Below are 21,002 nucleotides of genomic sequence, written 5' to 3' on the forward strand. Positions count from 1 at the left end.
GTTGAAAAAAACTGAGTTGAGGAGATTTTCAGTAGATGCCTGTCTCAACTGGAATACCTTGGAAGATTTTTAGGTAAGAATTCAGTTATTTCTGATGTTGAGACTGAAATCAGGAGGGGAAAAAATTTTCTTCACATTGCATGAGAACTTTTAGCAGCTTAGTTTAAACTCTAGTATGTCTAGTCTTGGAAATTCAGGAGTGAGAAGACTTGCTTTGTGTTGGAGATGCCTGTTGCCAGTTGATGAACGTGTTCTCAGTTTTATCAAGGATCTCCCCTCCTCTTTCAGTTGTGCTTTTTATGTGTCCAAACTTGTTAAACATCGGCAATAAGCTCAAAGATTCTTAGGTGAATAAGTTACCTTTATAGGGAATTATGAGGGGCTGGACTCTTGCAGTTGGACTCTTTTAGTTTATGTTGGTAGAGAGCCCTGACTATACTGCCTGGGAGCTGAGAGTTGCCTCTTTCTCTGCTTGCAGTGGTTCCTCCTCTGGCCTTTGGCTGAGGAGAAAGGGTACATAAGAAGGAGGTAGAAGCAATACCCCCAAAAGGTAGAGCAGAGGTGGTGGGATTTTGCAGGAACCAAGCCATGGTAATAAAAGCTGAGAACTAGAGCAGAGTGAAGTGAGTACTTAAGGCCAAAAGTTAAACTGCCATTCCCCAGACCTGGAAACTGGCTCTAGGAAAGATTCTTCCATGCTCTACCAGCAACTTCAGGGGCCCTTGCTGTGTTTGTAAAGTGTTACCTCCCTCTAGTGGTGTGTGTACAAGGTAATGGGCACAGTCCCCTGCTAGCTCCGGTGGTGAGGGTAGATGAGATGAAACACAGCATCCTTGACTTTTAATCCAGCTATTTGTGCCATGTTATATAGATACAGATGCCCTAGGTGTTCCTGTGAGATACTGGGTACCTTGCATAAGCCATTCTGCTGACAGGTGGACATTTAGTGTCCTTCCCTTTCAGGATGTTTAACTGGATCCATGTGAGGTCAGTCTTGAAGACAGGCTCAGCATAGAAGATTTCTGTTAAACAGCCACAATGCTGCAGATAATTATGATTATTCAGGAACAGTGGGATCACCAACCCAAAATGAGTCAACAAATCTGTTAACTTGGCCTGTAATATCTCTTTACATTTACTTAATGGACAAGAGTGTTGAAGAAAGATACCTCTTTCACCAATCAGGTTGTGGTGAAAGGGGCTGCTGTTCTGCTTAGAACAGCCTTGGTTCTAACACAGGCAACACAGGCTTTTCTAACTCTTAGTTGGAACCAAGACTGGATGGCATGCACTCAGGGGCGTGGGGCATTGCATTCTGAGTTGCCTTTGAGATTGCACGTTCAACTGACTGGTTGTTAATACGGTATCTGATGTGGGAGAAAATAGTATGTAACTGCATGGTATGGATTGTACCGTAGTGGGAGCGGCATCCTAAACGTGTTAACTGATTATCAGCTGTGCAAACTGTTGCACGTGTTGCTTGAACCACTTCACCTGGACCAACAGAAATGAGAGAATTATTTTTTCATGTGTAACATTGGATCATCATGGCTGCTACAGCATTCCTGCTGTTAGTAGTTGAGAATTGGAGAAAACATTCTGTCATTTAGTAATTGGGTTGTACCACTAAGGATTCTTATTCCTACTGTAAATGCCCCCAAACCTGGCACTTCTGAGTTTCTTCTTGCTCTCTTCAACGTATTTCTGAATCTGTTGCTCCTCATACCAGTCAGTAGAGTCTAGCAGCCTTTTTGTGCTGCCAGCAGCTTTTTTTTAGCTTTTTTATTTTGACTCTCCACTTAAGTAGGATTAGCTTTACATCAGAAAGAGCTTTTTTTTTGATTCTGGAGTAATAATTTTTTGACCACTTAAACTGTTCTTTTTATTCTAATTTTTGTCTACTTTTGCCCTGACTCATAAGTCCCCTAAAAGAGTGGAATACTTTGAAATGAGGATCACATGGGTTTTTTTCCTATGTGTTCCACACAGATGACTACTTGGTAGTGTTCTTTTACCTGTACTAAGTGCAATCCATTCATAATCCCACCAGGTCACATATGCAACCAAACGTCTTCTAGTACTGGTAATTTATGGCACTTTAATGTATCATCTTGAGACTTAAACAATTACCTTGCATTGGGGCAGTGCCGTCCATATCTGCAGATTAACTTGTTTAAAGCTGACTGTATTAGATGTCCAGAAGGTGTTTCTTATTTTGAAATTAAATCTTTTTATATAGTGATACTTCTAGAAGAACTGGTCCTATTTTCTAGTTTGCTTTGGCCATCTTCCAGGACTTTGAGAGAAATCCCCAATTCATACACTCTTAAACTTTCATACCTCTGAAATGTATGATCCTTTCCTTCATTTTTCTTCATCTTCCTCTTTCTGTCTTTTCAGGTTGTTTCTAAACTCGCTATACAAATGATGGCTTTAGCTTCTCCTTTCTCTCACAAACTGAAAATTTAAAGTAAAATCCAACCAAACCTATTTCATTCTTTCTCAGCGCGGTAAGATGATGCTCAGTGAATGGGCAGTAAGGATGAGGGGTAGCAGGCTAATTTGAAAGTTGGCTTTATAGTGGCAAGTTATCCATAGGGCAGCTATCACTCTTTAAATTTTAAAGCCTCAGATAAATGCTTAATTCGTAAATACTTGTAACAATGTCAGACCTGTTCTTGCTGTGTTGGAGATGCTATCCTCAATAGTCAATAGACTAGGGTGTGGAAGAGTTCTTCAGGTGCACCTACAAAATCCATCCGTTTGGCTTAATCTGCTGTGGAAAGTGATTTCAGAGGCTTTTCCATTGTTCCATTAAGGGATGCTCACCTGTTACTGTTCCATTCACAGCTGGGGCTGTGATCACCTCTGCCAAAGGCTAAGTAGAAAACAGCTGGAGAAGTTGTAATGTCTTAAACTGCTACAGCTATTTATTACTTAATGCATGTCTGTGCCTCAAGGCATTTTGCCAGTAGCCTGCAAAGAACTCATGCAACTTAAATAACCACAGGGCCATCTTCCAATGCAAAGTTGAGTTTAAATTGCATTAAATAGCATGGAAGCTAATGCTGGTGGTATTCTTGGACTTCTGAATACTCAAGCATAAAACAGTTCATGTCTTGCCTGTATTGTTAATGCAAAGTGGAAAGAGGGTGCTTAGAAAGAATGTGTCCATCCTCCCTTCCCCCATTTCAATTGATGGGTGTTTGCACTTGCAACCCCCAGACCTCTTCTATTTTAGTTTCTCTGGGGGCTGCTCCCTGTCAGCATGCTTTACCCCCTCTTCCCCTCCCATTGTCTGCTATTTGCACCACCTTGTCTTCCTCTCACTGGATCAGAACATGGCAGTACTTTGGTTTCCCTGCACAGCCTAATGGCACAAACAAGACTCTTAAAATATGACATTTCTGATATGCAAAGCCCCTTTCAGGCTTGCTCCAGCCTACTCTGGATCTAACTGCTCAATTGTAGAGGGACCAACCACACTTATCTTGCCAATAAATTGAGGCAAACAGAAGACATGAGAGAGGGAAGGAAGGAAGAGTCATTACAGGTGGTGTGGATTGGTCAGGTTCCTGACCTAAGCACATTTTTCATACATAACATAACAACATAACATAAAACTCTTGAGATCATGCAGGCATAATAGTTCAGATGGGGAAAAATACTTTGATTATGTTCTTTCATTCGGCCAAAAATAAGAGCAAGTGTTACCTTTTTGGGCTTCCACCCTCCCATTTGTGTTGTCTATCAGAGTTCAGATTTGCTGTGAAGTGGTGAAAATACACATGATCTTTTTACAGGAAATGTAACTTAATTAAAGGCCAGTATGTCAGACACAGCAAGCTCTCTTGTTTCTGAAGTATCCCTAACTTATTTTTTGTTATGGCTTTCCGTGAAGTGGAGGTGGTGTGTTACCTCTTATACCAAAGCTTGGGTGAATTGCTGGCATAGTTGCCCTGTGGACTAATGGCAGTGTGAACCTTGAAGATGTAAGAGAAAGTTCATGTGAAGGAGGTAAGAATGAGAAAGGTGGTGAAGCACTGGAATGGGTTGCCCAGGGAGGCTGTGAGAGCTCCATCCCTGGCAGTGTTCAAGGCCAGGTTGGATGAAGCCTTGGGTGGGATGGTTTAGTGTGAGGTGTCCCTGCCCATGGCAGGGGGATTGGAACTAGATGATCTTGAGGTCGTTTCCAACCCTAACTATTCTATGATTCTATGATTCTATAAGCAAGAATTTCTCCCACATGACTCGCACCAATCAGCGTAAAACTAACCTTTCAGGAGTGCTCAGCTTCAACAAAGTGTGATCACAAAAAAAGCATTCTATATCTTCTAGGGAATTCCCCCCCACTGTTGCCTTTCAACATCATTTCAGTTTGCCAGAATGCCATTCTGACAGGCAAGAATTCAAAATGTGTATCTTGACATAATCGATGTGCAGAACGACACTTCGGAGCACACAGATGCAGGTCCATGGAGGTGTATTTTAAAATATTTCCAGTATTAATGGTGGCAACTCCAGGCACCCTATCTCAGCAGTATTTTTAATGAGCTGCTTAGATAAAATGTTCAGGAGGTTTACTGTCTTATTTGGGGAATTTCTGGTTCTTAGTGTGATATGCTAATTAGTAGCATTGAGATAGTAAGCTAAGGGTACCACTGCTAGGGATTAATATTTGTCCTTTCCAATCTGGTGGCTATTACTGTCTCTATAGTCTGTGGAAGACTTCTCTACTCTTCCCCTAGTGTAAATTGCTAATGAGCCTATAGCGTTAGGTTAGGAACTGCCTTATTGCCAGATTGTGTTACAGTAACTAGTATTTTTATGATTCATCTCCGCAAATGCCCACACTTCCTTTCTGACTGAAATGCACACTGACAAAGAGTGAACCTGCTAATTGGGCAAAGGATGTGCTTTGGGTACCTTTATTCATTGGCCTGCATGGCTGCCTTATCACATTTCTGTGCGCCTTCCTTCAGAGGTGGGGAATGGGGAACTTAATCATCCTACTTTTCTCCTTCCTCCTCCTATCCAAATAAATGTTGAACAGTTGGAATTCTAGCTGGAGCTGCTGATACATGTATTCGGCACTTTGGTACTTAACTTCTGTTAGATTAACTTGGGCTAATTTGTTACCTTCCTTGCTAATGTTTGAACTCTTATCCAGTAGAAAAGTGATTTTGGTGGCAGTTGCTGTTGGAGATGTTAAATGCTTTCACAGTTGTTAAAATTTTGCAGATTGCTGGGCCCATCACATTTTTGTCAAAATGCTTCCTTAAAGGATCTTGAAAAATGTTGGGTACAATTAAATAGCTGCTGCTGGGGATATTGGTCTTGTTGCTTCATCCTGCCTCTCAAATCCAGTCTCCCCTTTGGAGGCTTTTTCTCAGGTCCCTGTTTTCATTCAGGAAGTGCTAAGGTGATACACTGCCAGTGAGCTGATCGATGACAGTGTACTTGTGAGAGGGCAGACTCACAGTGCCTGTGCATTGGCTTGGATGGAGCAGGGGAAGCAGAGGAGCCATGTGCTGTGGCACTGAGGCCACTGTGAGGGTGGGACTTTGTGTGGCAAGGGGAGAGCCTTAGACCAGAGTGTTTTGTATGCATAGTGAGGTGCTGCTTTTACCATTTTGAAGTGCATTTTATGTTGTGACAATGCAAATAATTGGCCAGTAGACTGTGAATGCAATGAACAGTGATATCTGTGGATGAATTCTTTTTGGGATTCCAGAGCTCGGGGATCCTTCACTATATGTGGACTGCTGCTCTAACTCGGGGAACAATGTGTCTGATGTGGTGATGCAGAGGCAGAAATGTGTGGGTAGTGGAGATTAAAAAATTATCTGAAATATTCTATGCTTTAGATTTTGCACTTCACTGGAAGTCTGAGCTTTTCTAGTGGATGTATGTGGCTTACAAGGATGTATGTCATCTTTGTAAGCCAACTTTGAGCAAGGGAGATCTTCCGTAGTGTAACACAATAAGCAGTCCAATCAAGAATGATTTCAAAGCAAGTTTGTGGATTGCTGCAGCTTTTATCTCCTTCCCGTAGCTCTTCTTCATCCTCTTGCCCAATACTGTGAGAATAGCATGACTTGTGCTGCTGGGCGTGGGTTAGTAATACAACCCCTGGCTATGATGGAAGGGTTGCTTAAGAGCTGTCACCTCCTGTGTGGTCAGGGCTTGGTCTTTTGCTGGCCCTAGAGCAAAAAATCAAGAAACCGTCCCTTATTGATTTCCTTCTTGCCTGGCTGCAGGCAGATGGGGTTATGTGTGCTATCACTAGGCTGCTTTTGAAGTTAGTTAAAGGATATATATCTCTATCGACTACGTGGGAATTTTTGCTTTTCAGGAAGAAGAGATGCCAGATGTAGAAATTGACATTGATGACCTTCTTGATGCAGCCAATGAAGAGGAGAGGGCTCTCAAATTACAGGTAATACTATGTCCTAATTCCAAATCAGAATGTTGCTGAATTAATGCATCTGGGTCCATATCTTGTGTTTGATTAGAACTGAGAGGTTCCTAGGTCTGAGTTTAGCATAATCTACTAGACTGTAAAAAGGTAATCAAAATCCTTTAGGCTAAAAATGTTCTGGAAGGTAGGTGGTAACAGGACTAAATAAGAGTTCGAAGAATCCAGTAATATAGGGAGATATGCTGAGACAGCTTAGATTCATTCAACTTTTTACAAGTATATGAAATGAAAAACTGGAAATTGTTTCTCTGTCTATACCAGGTAGGATTTGGAGTCCATAGAGTTATCTTGGGGTAACTTGCCTAAAAGCTTGAGGAAAGGATAAGGTGGTCAGATGCAGGAATTAGTAGAGAAATTCAGAAGCTGTCTGCTGAAATTAAACCCTTCAAACCAACTCTCTAATTCTCTGAATTCTGCTTGAGGTTAAAGTTTAAGAAGGGAAGGATGAGGGAGGAAACATCATTGTCTTCATAGAGATACATATATCTAATTCAAGGTAGAAAACGAATATGAGGGTCTCTGTAATCTTTTCAGATGCATTGAAGGAAGGAAACCTGTGAGTGGCTTGCCCTCAGCTCACTTCTGGGACGTGATTAATGTGGTGCTTAAATGTACCACGTCTGATTTGCAGTGCCTGTTGGCAACCTTTTCTCAGTGCCCACTGCCCAGCCACAGAGACATGGGACATGGCTCTACTCTATTTACTCAGCATTCATAAATAACTTTGCTGCTTCTGCCTAAACTAGCTGCTGCAGCTGGGCTGCCAGGAATGCCTGACCTAGCTAACAAACTAGCAAAGGTCTATAGGTCTGTATTTCTGTATGTGCTCACAGAAAGCTGCCTTTCACATGTGTATTCCTGGGAGAAATGTTCTTGGATTCTCATTCGTTTTTCTTCAAGAGGGGGATTTTATAACTTCCAACCTGGAGAAAGAAGCCATCATTTCTCTCATGTTGCAAATTATTCTGATCCATCTAGGCAGGGAACGAAGGTGACTTGCTATAATGCTAGGTTTTCAGTAGTTTCATAATCCAGTGATTCCTGGTTCCTTCTCCTCTTCTTTCCCCATTCCCTTGTGAGGTTTTTATACTGTAGAGTTGTTTATGTTCACTGTTATTCTGTATTGGAACTGACACTTTCATGTTTTGCTTCTAGGAAACTCTTGTAGATTGCTACAAACCAACAGAGGTAAAAAGACTTTTCTTAAATACTACTTATCTTTGGAAAGTGTAGCAACGTTCAAGCTAAAGTAACTTTTTTTTCTTATACTGATGATAAAGTAAATACAGGAATATTTACAGAGAACTGACGGGCTTGGAGTTTTATATCCTGGGAATGTTTATTCTTGTCACTTGACTACAGTAGGAACAGGATTGGGCCCTGTGGAGGAGCTCCTGATCATTCCAGCTGAAGTATCCACTGTCTTCTGTAATGTTCTTGATTTTACTTTACCCATGCTGAAAGCTGTCATGTTACAAGAGTACTAAACACAGTTCTTATCACATGGTTAAAACCCTACTATATTTGCATGAAACATCAACTTGAGAGATGGACTGTGTGCTCTTCAATGTGAAGCCATTAAATTTTATGTCTGAAGGTAAAATTGTTTATTCTGGGAACTGTTACAATTAGCTCAGCTAATTGTCTTTGTGAATAGACTTGAATACAGTTGTGGGATAACGTGAACTAGCAGGATTTGAGCACTCCATTTTCAACTTGAATATTCAGTAATGTGTCCAGTGCCAGTATAGCTTACTTATCATGTAGTAATGTGTGCTTACTAGGACTAGTAAATCATAGACTTATGGAATGGTTTGGGTTGGAAATACTGTAAAAAATGCTTGCAATCATTGTAAAAACCAACCAACCAACCAAAAACCCCACCAAAATCAACCCCTAGGTTGTGTGACATTTTCTTGGTTCAATTTATGAAGTCAGTGCTTTTCCACCTGTAGCTTTTGTGTAGTACTTATTGTGGTTGGTTTACAGGATTTTTCTAGTTGGGAACCTTTCAGCTCTGCATGACTTAGAAGCTAGGCATTTGTTTTTTGAAACAAGGCTGCACTTTGCTTGCTTCCTCTGTAACATCTATAGCTGTAGCTACTTAAACTATTGGGGCTTAGGGTAGTCAGGCTGTTAGGAAGAACCACTGGTATGGTTAAATAGACACTTCTCTGTTCATCAGAGACTTTCTTCAGGGCTTTTCCTTTTTTTTATGATTATTTTTTTTTTATGATTATATTTTTTTTTGTGCTAGGCTGGGAAAATTCTCCAGAATTGCTATTACAGTTGTTTTGGCACTAACTTTTTGACAGTGCAGGGAACTGACCCAGAAAGACTAGCATGGTAATGCTTCTATATCTTGGTCTGTGTTGTACCTTGGTTTCTTCAGCAGATAACACATCTCCCATTATGGAGATGACAGGCCAAAAAGTAAAGTCTTCAGATGTCTCACTGTAGTAATGCTGCACTACAGATGACCCCTTTCAGCCTTTGAACGTGTAATATGAATTATTTTTCTTAGCTCTGAAGCTGGACACTTAATGCAAGGATAAACTTTGAGCTGTGACATGGGTGCATGGTAGATGTCAGTGAGAGTTCCACTGGAAACCTTGGTCATAGAACTGAAGGAAATGCTGTGCTGGTAAATAAGTTGGCATGGCAGTTCACAGGAAACAACATCCTGGACACATGTACTTTACTGCCCTCAAGGCAATTGGATCAAAGTGACATTTTAATACTGAACTTATGACTTGTCTCTTCAGTCCTCTGCTGATGAGATGGAGGCAGCTCCTTTACCTGGAAGCATATCCATCTTCCTTGGCAATCTTTTGAGATAGCCAAATAGAGTATTTAATCCACTCTTCTGAGAGGATAGTTGCCAAAAGGGGAGTAATTTCCCAGGTTTATTTTCACAACAGCAGCTTTTCTTCTTCATCTGTACTATGATAAGCCCAGTAATACTGCATGACTACTAATTTAGGCCACTTCAAAATAGTGATTTTTTTATTTGCCATGTGTGGACTAAGAAGAGCCTTGAGTTAGCTTAAGCTTGCTATATGAGGATCTGCACCTTGTCTGGACAATCTGAAATCCTTTCATATTTTCAGACCATTCAAAACTATTGAGGTAATTGGTTTGTGAAGGGCTTTCTGGAAGATTTGTGGTGGATGAATGTGAGCTGATGGAATTTCTCCTCACCAATGAAATGCAATCAACCAAGTGCACTGGGGATTTTAGCATTGAGAGTTACACAGTTTGAAAAAGGCAGTAATCCCTAACTGGGGAAAAGTGTAATATGTCATCTCTACAGAACATAAGGAAAAATAGTACAGCAGGTAGAAAGCTTAACTTGAAGCTCTGGCCTCATCTGTTTAAAAGCAAACAAACAAAAGCGCAAAACAAAGCGAACCAAAAAAAACCCCTGAAAAACCAACAAAAACCAAAGCAAACCCCAAACAACCCCCTACAAATCCTAACGTGTATTGCAAATAAGTTTTGCTTACTGCCTTCCACTTAGACTAATGGTTAAGGAAAGGCTGAGGGATTTTTGCATGTATTCTGAATTGACTTTTCATCAGAAGAAGCAGAGTTATTCAGGTCACTTGAAAGGTGGAAGGAATTCTCATCCTTTAATAAACGACCAAAGACGATAGCTGACAGTAATGTATGAGGAATTGCCATGAAGTCTTTCTTCTAAGGGAAGATAAATAGTCTGTTAATTGTGATCTAAAATGTTTATAAAGCATTTTTTTTTAAGGTAGCAGTTATGGCTGTTGTTCCAATTTGTATGGAAATATGCTTAATGTGGGAATCTTATTGTGAAGAGTCATGTAGTTTGCTCAAATAAGGCAACTAAAGGTTATTCAGGAAAGCACACACAGGCAGTATGTTTTTTTGGGTGCTGTTTAAGTTTACATGAATGCTTCTTAAATTAAAATCTTGATTTCCTAATCAAGATTTATATGCAATGCAATTGATGAGTCATTCAGTCATTAAAAATTAGTTTTGTAAAATGTGCCAGAAACTGAAAATAATTTCTAGGCACTGTTGCCAACTTGGCTGTTTCTACAAACATAATAATTAAGAAAACCTCCAACACCCCAAAAACAACCACCCCAAAAAGAACCCCGAACAAAAACCACACAAACCCAATGTGTTTATTGTGTTAATTACCGTAATATGTGACTGGTGTTTATATTTGACATCATTTTACTTCAGCCACAACCTCCTTGTTTTGTGTGGTTAAGTTGTGCTCGTTGAAGAGAAGCTGGTTTTCTGCCTGAGTTGAGGCATAGGCTTTGGGATCTCAAATGTGAACAATGATTTGACATGTTATGGTCGTCTTCCTGCCATGCAAAATTAAACAGTGCAGTATTCTAGCAGTATTCTTCAGATAGTTTACACTTACTATGCTTCCCCTTCTCTCTTCTGTAACTACATTCCTACTTCAAAAATGGTACCTGTCATGTAGTCTTGACATAAGGTAATGCTTGATGTGAGAGAAGTTCATTTTAGGAGAGCACAACTTAAAGGGTATTCTGTCTGCAGTATTAGTGCCATAACAAAATTCTGGATCTGAACTTTTGTGTTCAAAAAGGAGCAGGGAGCAGCAGCATCCTTCTGCATCACCCATATGCCAGAGGTGCCACTGCTTTACTCACTGCCATGCTTTTCCTGTGGAAAATCCCACTCAGACCTTTGTCAAGTTTCTGCCTTGGTTCTAAGTGATGAAAAATCTTAATGTAGGTTACAGGCAATTTTAAGTCTCATGTTAGCAGTGAATGTAACAAAGAAATTTAAATATAATCTGTAATCTTGATGATAGGGTATTGCTGCTTGACAATAGACTCTTTATTTGGAATAGGAAGGCTGTTGTAGCCATGAAATCAATGAGGTTTTGTCAAGATGCATACTTTGAAGAAAGCTAAATTTATGTTATTTTATCTCTGCTATTGGTAGCAGCAAGACCACCCGTACGGACTGGGCTTTGGAGAAAATCTGAAGTATTAGTGTCTGATGTGAATGAAAACTCCTGCTAGTGGGGCTGCCAAAGTTACCACAGGAGAAATGAATAATAGCATGTTAAACTACTATGGGAGAGAAATCCAATGAATGGGCAATTTTTATGTTTACTGACTCTAAAAGATGCAGCTGAGCTACACAATGTCTGCACATAACTAATAGTTGATGAGAATGAGATAAATTAGATTTGGAGTTCCTTTGTTTCTGCCTTTCCTCATAGACATACACAAAGCTTCAGGCAAATAGGCTGGAGATCTCTCCCACTCAAGCAGGATTAAATCTATCTAAACCATCTTAGTATAATTTTTTTATTTGGTGCAAAATGGGAGAAAAAGTAGATGAAATTGCATCCTTGAAGAAAGTTGTTTTGCTGGTAGCTTGTAATTAATAACAATTTCCCATATGATTTGCAAACAAACAATGTGAAATTGTTGTGCATGTTCTCTGGAGAATTTGGGCAGAGATTTATGTCATTGACAGTTACTTCAGAGGCCAAACTGTTTCAGCAGGTTTTAACACTTAATTTTGAGAAAGGTAGAGAGCATTTAACTATATGCTTCCCTAAGTTTGATTCTTAGTTGGAACAAGTAACAGGCTTGTGACTATTTTGGTTATGCCTTCAGATAATATGTATATTTAATATATAGACATGAATAAAAAGTTCAACCCTGCTGAAATAGAACCTCTAAAGTTTTGACAGATCATATATTTTTTTTTTGGCCCTACTATGTTACAAATTATTTCAAGTTAATATTACTATTTGATTTTGGTCTTTTTTTTGTTGTTGTGTTCTGGGTTTTTTTTAGTATAAACATAAGGCAGCGATACACTGCCTTATGATTAGATTAAAAAGTACATATTTGAAGCAATAGTAACTAAAGATGTGTCCAAAGCCTCAGTGCAGTGTACTGCCTTAGATATGGGTGAGCCTAAGAGCTCATAGACATTTATTGCAGCTTAGCTGATGAGTCTTAAGTTATTAAGCCATTGTAACTGTATTAAATGTCCATATTACTTGAAATCAAATAGGACAATTTGTAGAGAAAAAGTTAAGAAACAAGCATATTTAAAAGTAGTGCAGACAGAGGCATTTCTAGAAAAACATGATTTCTTGATCATCCATTTAACCACTCTGAATTCACTGAACTGAAACTATGTGCCTGCTGAGATCTGCCCTACATTGTACTACAGTGTTGGAGGCAATTAAGCTTGCATGTTTTCATTTCTGCAAGTGCTCATGAATACAACTTAAAATACCTATAGCAATATTATAGCAAAAAATACCTGAAAGAGGGTAGATTTAGGTTAGATATTATGAAAAAATTCTTCACTGTGAGGGTAGTGAGACACTGGAGCAGGTTGCCAAGAGAAGCTGTGGCTGCTCCATCCCTGGCAGTGTCCCAAGACCTGGCTGGATGGGGCTTTGAGCAACCTGGTCTAATGGAAGATGGCCCTGCTCATGACAGGGGGTTGGAACTGGATGAGCTTTAAGATCCCTTCCAACACAAATCTTTCTATGATACTATGACTATTATAAGTATGGTGATTTGACAAGAATAAGGTGGGCTTGTTTACATGCTGCCAAATTGGAGAATAGCTGGACTGCAGCCTTGACCATAGCTAAGCTTTGTGGTATGTAATCAGTGCCTTTTACTGCTTTAGCTCACCAAGAAGCTTAATTGATGCATGTTGTCCTCCTCTGGGCACTGATGGTGCCGAGGCCTCACTGGAGAGGCCGTGCTGATGGAATTGTTCAGTGAAGCTACAGAGATTCTGCTGCACCAGTTCTTGCTAATACAAGGCAGCTTCTAGCCTCATCCTCCCAGATACGTGCCTTGTTAGTTCCCTTATTCGAGTTTGATCAGCTTCAGGTTTGCGCCTGTGTGGAAGTGAAGGTGTTTGGCAGTAGGGTTCCCTTTTTCCTTTTTTCTTTTAAATTCCCATTCAGATGGCATTTCCGAGCTATTGTTTAGTTTGTTGCCCAAGTAGCTATGGAGATTGGTCTTCTGGCTGACTTTACTTTTTACATCCAACTAATCAGGCTCTCTCCAGGAAATAGCCTTGGGCAAACAGTCAAGGAAATAGTTTTTTTTACTTTGCTGCAGGGAAATAAAGCTGTGGAGGAAAGCTGGTTTAGGATTCACTTTGTGCTCTAGTGAAGCAGGAGTACTCGAAACCCTAAATTTTGGTTTAAGAACTAGGCCTAGAACATGTGTACTGTTTGTGGAAGAGATATCTGGAGAGACAAAGTCTAATTATTCTCCAGAATTAATTGGAAGACTTTGAATAGGAAGCCTGGAATTCATTGTCTAGCAAATGACCTCATTAAAGCAATGAATCACACCTCCAAGGCAGAGAGGTGATTTCCTCCCCTTTCCTGAATTGTCATTTCACCTTCCTTTGCTGTCTTTAGGTTTTTGGTTGTTTTTTTTTTTTTTTTTTAATTCTGCATTAGATTAATGCTTTGCTGAACCAAATGTCTTTAATTCAAGGGAAAGCTTTGTAAAAGACAAGTGCCTATGGCCAATTATAGATGAGTTCAAATGAACTATAGATTTAGTCTCCGTCTCATTTAAATTTGCCTTTACAATTGGAAAGATGTCTTCCAGAAACAACGATTCTGTTTTATAAGTTAACAGGATTCTCAATACTTTCAACAAAACCGTATGTAAAGGTGGTCTCACAGAAAATCTGTAAGGAGAATTTAAACCGGGTTTGTGAATATTTTTGTGGTTATCTTTTTTGGTGGTGTGATTTTTGTTGTTTGAGTGGTTTTTTTTTTTTTCTTGGTTTTTTTTTTTCCTCCTCCTTCCCCTTTACTGAGCCCCAAAGTGCTGGTACAAGATTTTTCTTCTATTAAAAGTAGATGTGGCCTGTATATTTCTGGCTGTAGCCCTCCAAGGAATAATTCATAAATTCTTGAGTCTTAAGCTGAATTACTGCTAGGGTTTTCAAACTCTATGAATAATGAAGCATTATATAAGTGTATGTATAAGTAGATAATCCAACCTGTGTTACAGAACTATTTTAAACATAGATTGGTACATGATCAGCATTCAAATGCATGATGCTAAGCTTCAGCATATCTTCTAGAGGGGGATTTCAATAAAATGCGCTGTGTAAAATGATTTTTGTGCATGAGGTTGAGATAGATGGGGATATACTAGGCCTTCTATTATGCTTTGACTTGAATGTCCACAAGGAATAAAACTCCAGTTTTTGAGTGATGTTTAAAGAAAACAAATGTGTATTACTGTCATAAAGATGAGTCGGTTAATTATAAAGAGAAGGCTTACTGAAATGCTGTGAAGTCTCCTTTCCTGCCTCCAAGAAGGAAAATGTGCATCTCTTCTAGAATGCTGCCTTTTCTTGATGCGGAGCTGCCAGACAAGAAAGGCACAAGCACTGGAGCACAACTGTGTTGTTGACAGCCAGCTCCATACAAGTGTCAGATGCAAAATGATACCTTAACCAGAAACGTACTGAACGAATACTGTGGCTTGCACACCCGTGGGATGTGCACAACAGCCCTACTGGGTTATGTAGAATGTCTACCACATAAAAAATGCTCTTGTTGGGTTTTATTGCAAACCTTTATTTCAAGAAACATAGTTCCAGAGGGGTAAAGCATTTTCAATTATTGTATGTACTACTTCAAATGAATACAGCTCCCTTGCCCTTCATTACAAATAGCCTCAATTGCCTCAGATCTGCTTAGGGGGTTACCCTACAGTTAGGTTTATTTTGGCAGCACTAAGAGGTTTCTAGGTAGTGTGAAACTTGCTTGAAAAGTTCAATCAGGTACGTCCTTTTGCAAAAGAAGGCACTTGTGGTACTGCTTCAGAGTATCGGGGAACTCCCCTCCCTTCTTGTAATGTCATACTGAAAAACAACTGACCCTCGCTGTGTTTCATATCCAAGGGAAACTTGCTCCAAACTCTTCTGAGTTGTGGGGGAAAATGGACAGAGAGATGGCAGAGGTGCCTCTCAAACAGGAATATCCCAAATGGGTGCAGCTAGAGTACAGTGGGTTTCCCTGTCCACTCTGCACATGTCCCTTCCTGTAATGCTCTTACTTTCAACTTCTATGAAGCAGTTGGATATTTCCCAGTTGTAGTGTCTTGTTGCTGCCTTGATGGTGAATGAAGGTGGTAGAGATTATTTGTGGCTTTTACAGATGACTAATAAAGTCTTCCAAAGGGGAAAACTGAACTTCAGCTTACTCCTTCCCAAAGGTTTCTCTTAATCTGATGTTTCACAAGGGAAAATAGCTTTTTAAGGAAAGAGCTGTTGAAGGCAATACTCATTGCATTAATCTGAAGTAAAAATCTTTTAAGGTAACTTTCTATTTCTATAAGGATTTTATTTCTATTTCTATAAGGGTTTTACTGCAAGGCTTCATTTAATTTTGGTAGTAAAAAACCTTAAAGTGTGTTTATATGTTTCAAACAGCACCATGCCACATTAGCTTTGCATTATGTAGCAGGTCTTTACAATGATGAAAGGATAACACAGAATCAATGCATAGTGCATTGGAAGCTGTGAAGTTTTAAAGTAAACTTGTCTCCTTCCTTTTCCTGACCCCTGAATAGAAGAGTACTGTACTCTGAGTGGGTACTGTTGCAGTGGCTCGTGGCTATATGGAAAAAGACAGATTTTAGTAGACGGAGGGAGAGAATTTGAGGTCTTAAATCTACTTGTCTGATCATCTCTTTAGGCTGTCTGCTCAGGTGGCAAGTGCAGTATTGGTAAGTGCTAGATGTATTGTGTACTAGCCTTGATGTAGTTAGTTCAGGAGTGGAGGCCAGAATATGAAAGATTCTTAATGAGCGTTTGTAGTTCACGCTGATGTGTATGCTGCTCTCTGCCTTTGCCGCTATTAGTTGAAGCCACAGCTAGTGTTGGTGCAACAATAGCCATGATGCAACAGTACATGCAGTACAGTATAGATGTGCATAAACTGTCAGAAAATGAAATTGCTCTGTTGGGGTGATACCTGCCAGGATTGTGGTGCCACAACAAAAACCTGACCTCTTTCTCAAATTAAAATACAAGTTTACAGAGGATTTTCTTATGCACAGTGTAGCACTTGAATAATATATGATTCAATGCGACTTTTCTGAAAGGTACTGTATTGCCATTTAGCTGGTGACCTTGTTCACTGGAATTTTTAGGCTCAAGCATTTGGCTAGGAAGGCATGCTTTTTATCCTTTCATAGAATCATAGAATGGTTTAAGTTTGAAGGGACCTTAAAGATCATCTGGCTTCAGCCCTGCTTCCATGGGCAGGGACACCTTCCACTAGATCAGGTTGCTCAAAGTCCCATCCAGCCTGGCCTTTCACATCAACCTGGCTGACTAAATCCGTAATTACGTTCCATGTTTATAGCTAAATGATTTCATGATCAGAACCTCTTTGTAGGTGTATACATAGTACTGTAAGATAAACCTTATTCTCCCAATGTGACAGTAAGGCAGTGGTTTAGCTTTTAATGCATCTGCAGTTGCTATGAGAAATTACATATCAAAAGGATTTCAGATAATGGTGCAATTGTAAGCTTCTGTTCTCCCACGATTTAAAGGAGAAAATCTCCTGAAACTGGGGAAAATACCACTGTGAATAAAGACCTGGCCCATTAATACTTTTTTTCTGAATAGTGTCATTTACTGAACTCCACAACCAGTTTCACTCAGCATAACCCAGTGGTGCTGCCTCTGCCTCCCTGATCCTGCCTTGCCTTAGACTTGCACAATTGTTGGTGTGGGGCTGTGTGGTGAGCCTCACTGGAGAGCTGAACCAGCTTTGAAAGTAACAGGGCACGAGGAAAAACAGTTGAGATTTTAGCCGGATCAGCTTTCTGTTCCAGCCCAGTATGCAGCCAACCAAAAGGCTAGTGCCAGCATTGAGAGTGGTGAGAGAAACACCTCTTTTGGCAGGACTGCAGATTTCTGTGCAGGCTTAAACTGTGAAAGTCATCCTTGATTATTTGCATTGTATCCAGCCATAGATTTTGCTTGATTCAGCAGTTGGTAGAAGAGGCTGTGTAGTAAAAGCCTGAAAGGTGGCTAGTAACTGAGCCTGAACACTCACTCATTGAGAGGAAAAGCTAGTTATTCACACCCCCACTATGTGATGAGAGTATGCGTATAAGATTCTTGGAGATCAGGCCAGAGAAATTCCAGTTTAGCAGTAAAAGCTTAACTAAAAATGTATCATTTCCTTTGGGTTTTTTTTCTTTTAAACCCAAAATCATGGCATTATGGGATCGTAAAAGTTAACTCATGTTTTCTAATCTTTTTTTCCTAGGAATTTATCAAAGAGCTGCTAACTCGGATAAGAGGAATGAGGAAACTCAGTCCCCCTCAAAAGAAGAGTATATAAATAACTCGAAGTAGTAGCACTCTGTAAAAGACATGGCAAGGGAAATGGGACTTTGAATACAAGACCTCTATTAAAATAATTGTCTTTCTTCACAACTTTTTTGATTTCATTCAGTTTTGACTCAAGGAATTTCTTTTGTGTGTTTTAAGGGTTCTTTTTTAAGTGTCAAATTTTTTTTATTCAAGAAATTCAACAGTTTGGATGCTGCTCAACTTTCACTTGAGGATTACTGAAGCAAGTGAAGAATCCAAGAGTTAGTGATGAGGGGCAGCAAGCCTGCTTGGTGAACCAGAAGAACTTATAAATTTACAGAGCTAGGAGAGTTCTCCTTGCAACAAGTTGGATAACATTTAAGTTGGTTGTACATTTAACTCATGGATGTCAAGTTTCTTGTGCTTGTCTGTACATAAATTATAAAGTGGGTTGTGAATACTGTTTCACATGGATGGAAGGAAGTTTGTTACAGTAAATTATTTGAGTGGTGGTTATTACAAATTTGCTACCAGAAGGTGCCAATTAAGATTACTAAAATGAGTGCTGCCATTTTTCTAAATACCCTTAAAGCAGCCCAGTGAAGAATTTCATCGTATCTTTTTAGTTAGACTGCAGCATATGAGAATTGGGAAATTTAAGGGCTTAATTTGTAGACTTAAGAATTATTTGATTGATGCTTTGCCAGATCATTTCTTCTCCACCTCATGGTGTATTGGAACTGTGCTAACCTATACTGAATAAGGGCCTGCAGTGATATCTAGAGAAATGTCTATCACCATTTAAAAGCTGCCTCACGTGGAGGAAAGGCAGTGCTACCAAAATTAATTACAAGCACTGTTTGTATTTAGTGATGTGGTCTTAATTAAATGCAGTTTCCTTTCCTGTTAAGGTGGGCAAACAATATTACAGTCTCTGTTTATGGCTTTGCCCTGAGAAGTGGGGAGACTTCTTAACTTGAGCTCTGTTACTTGTAAAAGCAGAACAGAAAGGAGATCCCTGTTCCCTCCTGGAAAATGCCCATGAAAATGTTCAATAAGCTACCATATACTGGTAGGTGACACTAGTCAGGCATTTTATATCAAGGGTGCTCTGAACATATTTTATTTTTCAAAAGAAGTACATGTTTGTGAATTTTATGTATACTGGCAAGCTTTTTTAATGTATTTAATTTTGTAATGTTTACTGATGATTTTATTTACCAGATATTTACTCAAATAAATGGAACAACTTGTGACTTGTTACATGTACACTTCACAAGACTACTGTTGCTGAGTAGATTGATAAATGGATTTGCTCTTCAAAAAGAGAAGCCTGTGAGGTGGTAAGTACATGGGAATCCAGCTGTATAGACCTTAACTGGCTTCCAGTGTGCCCAGTATCACTCAGTCAAACTCCTGTAATCTGGTGCACATCTTCACTTTTTAAAGTCTTCTGCAGATGAGGCCTTCCTTCCCTCTGCCCTGGGGGTTAAAAAAGTCAGAAAAAACAGAAAAGAAAAAGAGGGCTTGGAAATTATTTCAGATAAATGCTACTGCTTTCTTTTTTTCCCTTCCACAAGAGGTGAGTGTAAGGGAGAGCTTACACTGGGTGACTCAGTTCTCTACTGAAGGTGTGGCAGAAGGGGGTCTCTCAGGCACTCTGCCTTTCTCTCCTCCTGTACCTCTCTGAATATCAAAACATTCCAGCAGCCCTGAGAAAAGGGTTGGTCAGTTTGCCTGCAGCATCTTAAATTTAAAGCTTGTACCTTGCTGAAGTTGTAATTCAGCTCTGGTTTCCTCAGGGGTCTTCCAGCAAACTGTTTTGAAATTGTGAAGTAAAATCTGTGCTCCAGGGAGATTGAGGGGAGCTTGTGATTTCATTTATATTTGTTGAGATTGCCCGCTGTTGTTGTCAGCATCATCAGAGGGATGTCTTTGGTTCTGAAAGGTCTGTGTGAATGAGCTGTCTTGCCACAAAGAGATTCTTGCTCCTTGGTCTGTGCTTCTTGCAGAGGATCTGAAGTAGCTAGATCTAAATGACCGAGTTTGTATCACCATCACTTCTTGAAGGAGAGAGAGTTACAGCAAAAGCTTCCTTAATTCCTGAGGTAAGGAGCCTTTTGTTAGATTTTTCACTTAACTCTGGAGGCAGAAATAAATGGCGTTAGAAAACAAGTCTTAGTTACTAGCAAAATTCTGGTGTTTGATTGCGCAGGTATTTTCATAGGCCCTTTTCCAGAAAGCCTGTTGGTTTGTAAACTACTGAGAGCCTTTTGTGAACACCAAGTTTATGATGTCTAAAATGGTAAAAATCCGAAACCAACCCTTTTGATTTGAGACTTGTTAGCAATATTTAGTTTTGAGTTAGTGTTTGAGCACGGTTACTGTTCCCGACTCAGATTTATTTAACACATGGGCTGAAACAACTGAGAGCAATACTCTGAGGTGATATTTAGAAACACTGAAGCATTAAAGGTTCTAATAATTTCCACATCTACAGATGCATTTTGTGACTTCACTTATGATGTCAAAAATAATTTTTTTGTCCTTTATAATTATGTATCCTATTTGTCTTGCACTGAAGTAGCTGCAGAAAGTAACACTCTACCCCTTCTATAACCAGCTGGGACAGTCCTTACTATTTTCTTGTTTTGTGTGGATGGGACAGTCACTTCCATGAAGGTTTTCCTGTCTTCCAGCTCTGTGTTTTGCTGTCTTACCAGTGTCAATGAGCAAAACCAGACTTTAAATAGCTTTTGTCTGCAGCTGGCCTGATTTTACTAGAGACTTACAGGGTCTTATTCTTGCTACTTTTTATTTAATGGAGATACTCTTGGCGTTGGTGTACGTGAGGGGAGAATCAACCTATTCACTTGAGATTTCATTGTGCTTTATGTCTTTATGCTGTGTGGGTGTTCTTGGCTCTGGCTAGTATTCAAGGGGCATGTCAATAGCACAGTGTTACTGAAACAACTTGAAATTAAATCTTACATCCCAGGCTCTTCACTGCCTTGGTTGGACAGCTTTCTTGAGAAGGGCCAAGTCTGGCTGCAATAAGAGCATCCTCTGAGCTTTTTAAGCAGCTAGTGAAAAGAACTGAATTTCCTTCCTATAAATATGTAGTGAAGCTGAGGTTTTTGTT

General features: G+C 39.7%; 1 protein-coding gene across 1 annotated transcript in view; it reads left to right on the forward strand.

Annotated features, from left to right (window-relative positions):
• Positions 1-19,129, forward strand: part of PPP1R14C (protein phosphatase 1 regulatory inhibitor subunit 14C) — a 53,823-nt gene extending 34,694 nt beyond the window's left edge. The window contains exons 2-4 of the mRNA XM_065679087.1: positions 6,356-6,439; positions 7,637-7,669; positions 17,814-19,129. Of these exons, the coding sequence (XP_065535159.1) occupies positions 6,356-6,439; positions 7,637-7,669; positions 17,814-17,888 (192 nt within the window). The 3' untranslated portion in view covers positions 17,889-19,129. The remainder of the gene's footprint in view (positions 1-6,355; positions 6,440-7,636; positions 7,670-17,813) is intronic.
• The last annotated feature ends 1,873 nt before the right edge of the window (positions 19,130-21,002 follow it).

The sequence above is a fragment of the Lathamus discolor genome, chromosome 5 (assembly GCF_037157495.1).
Source record: "Lathamus discolor isolate bLatDis1 chromosome 5, bLatDis1.hap1, whole genome shotgun sequence".
In the NCBI taxonomy this organism is placed as follows: Eukaryota; Metazoa; Chordata; class Aves; order Psittaciformes; family Psittacidae; genus Lathamus; species Lathamus discolor.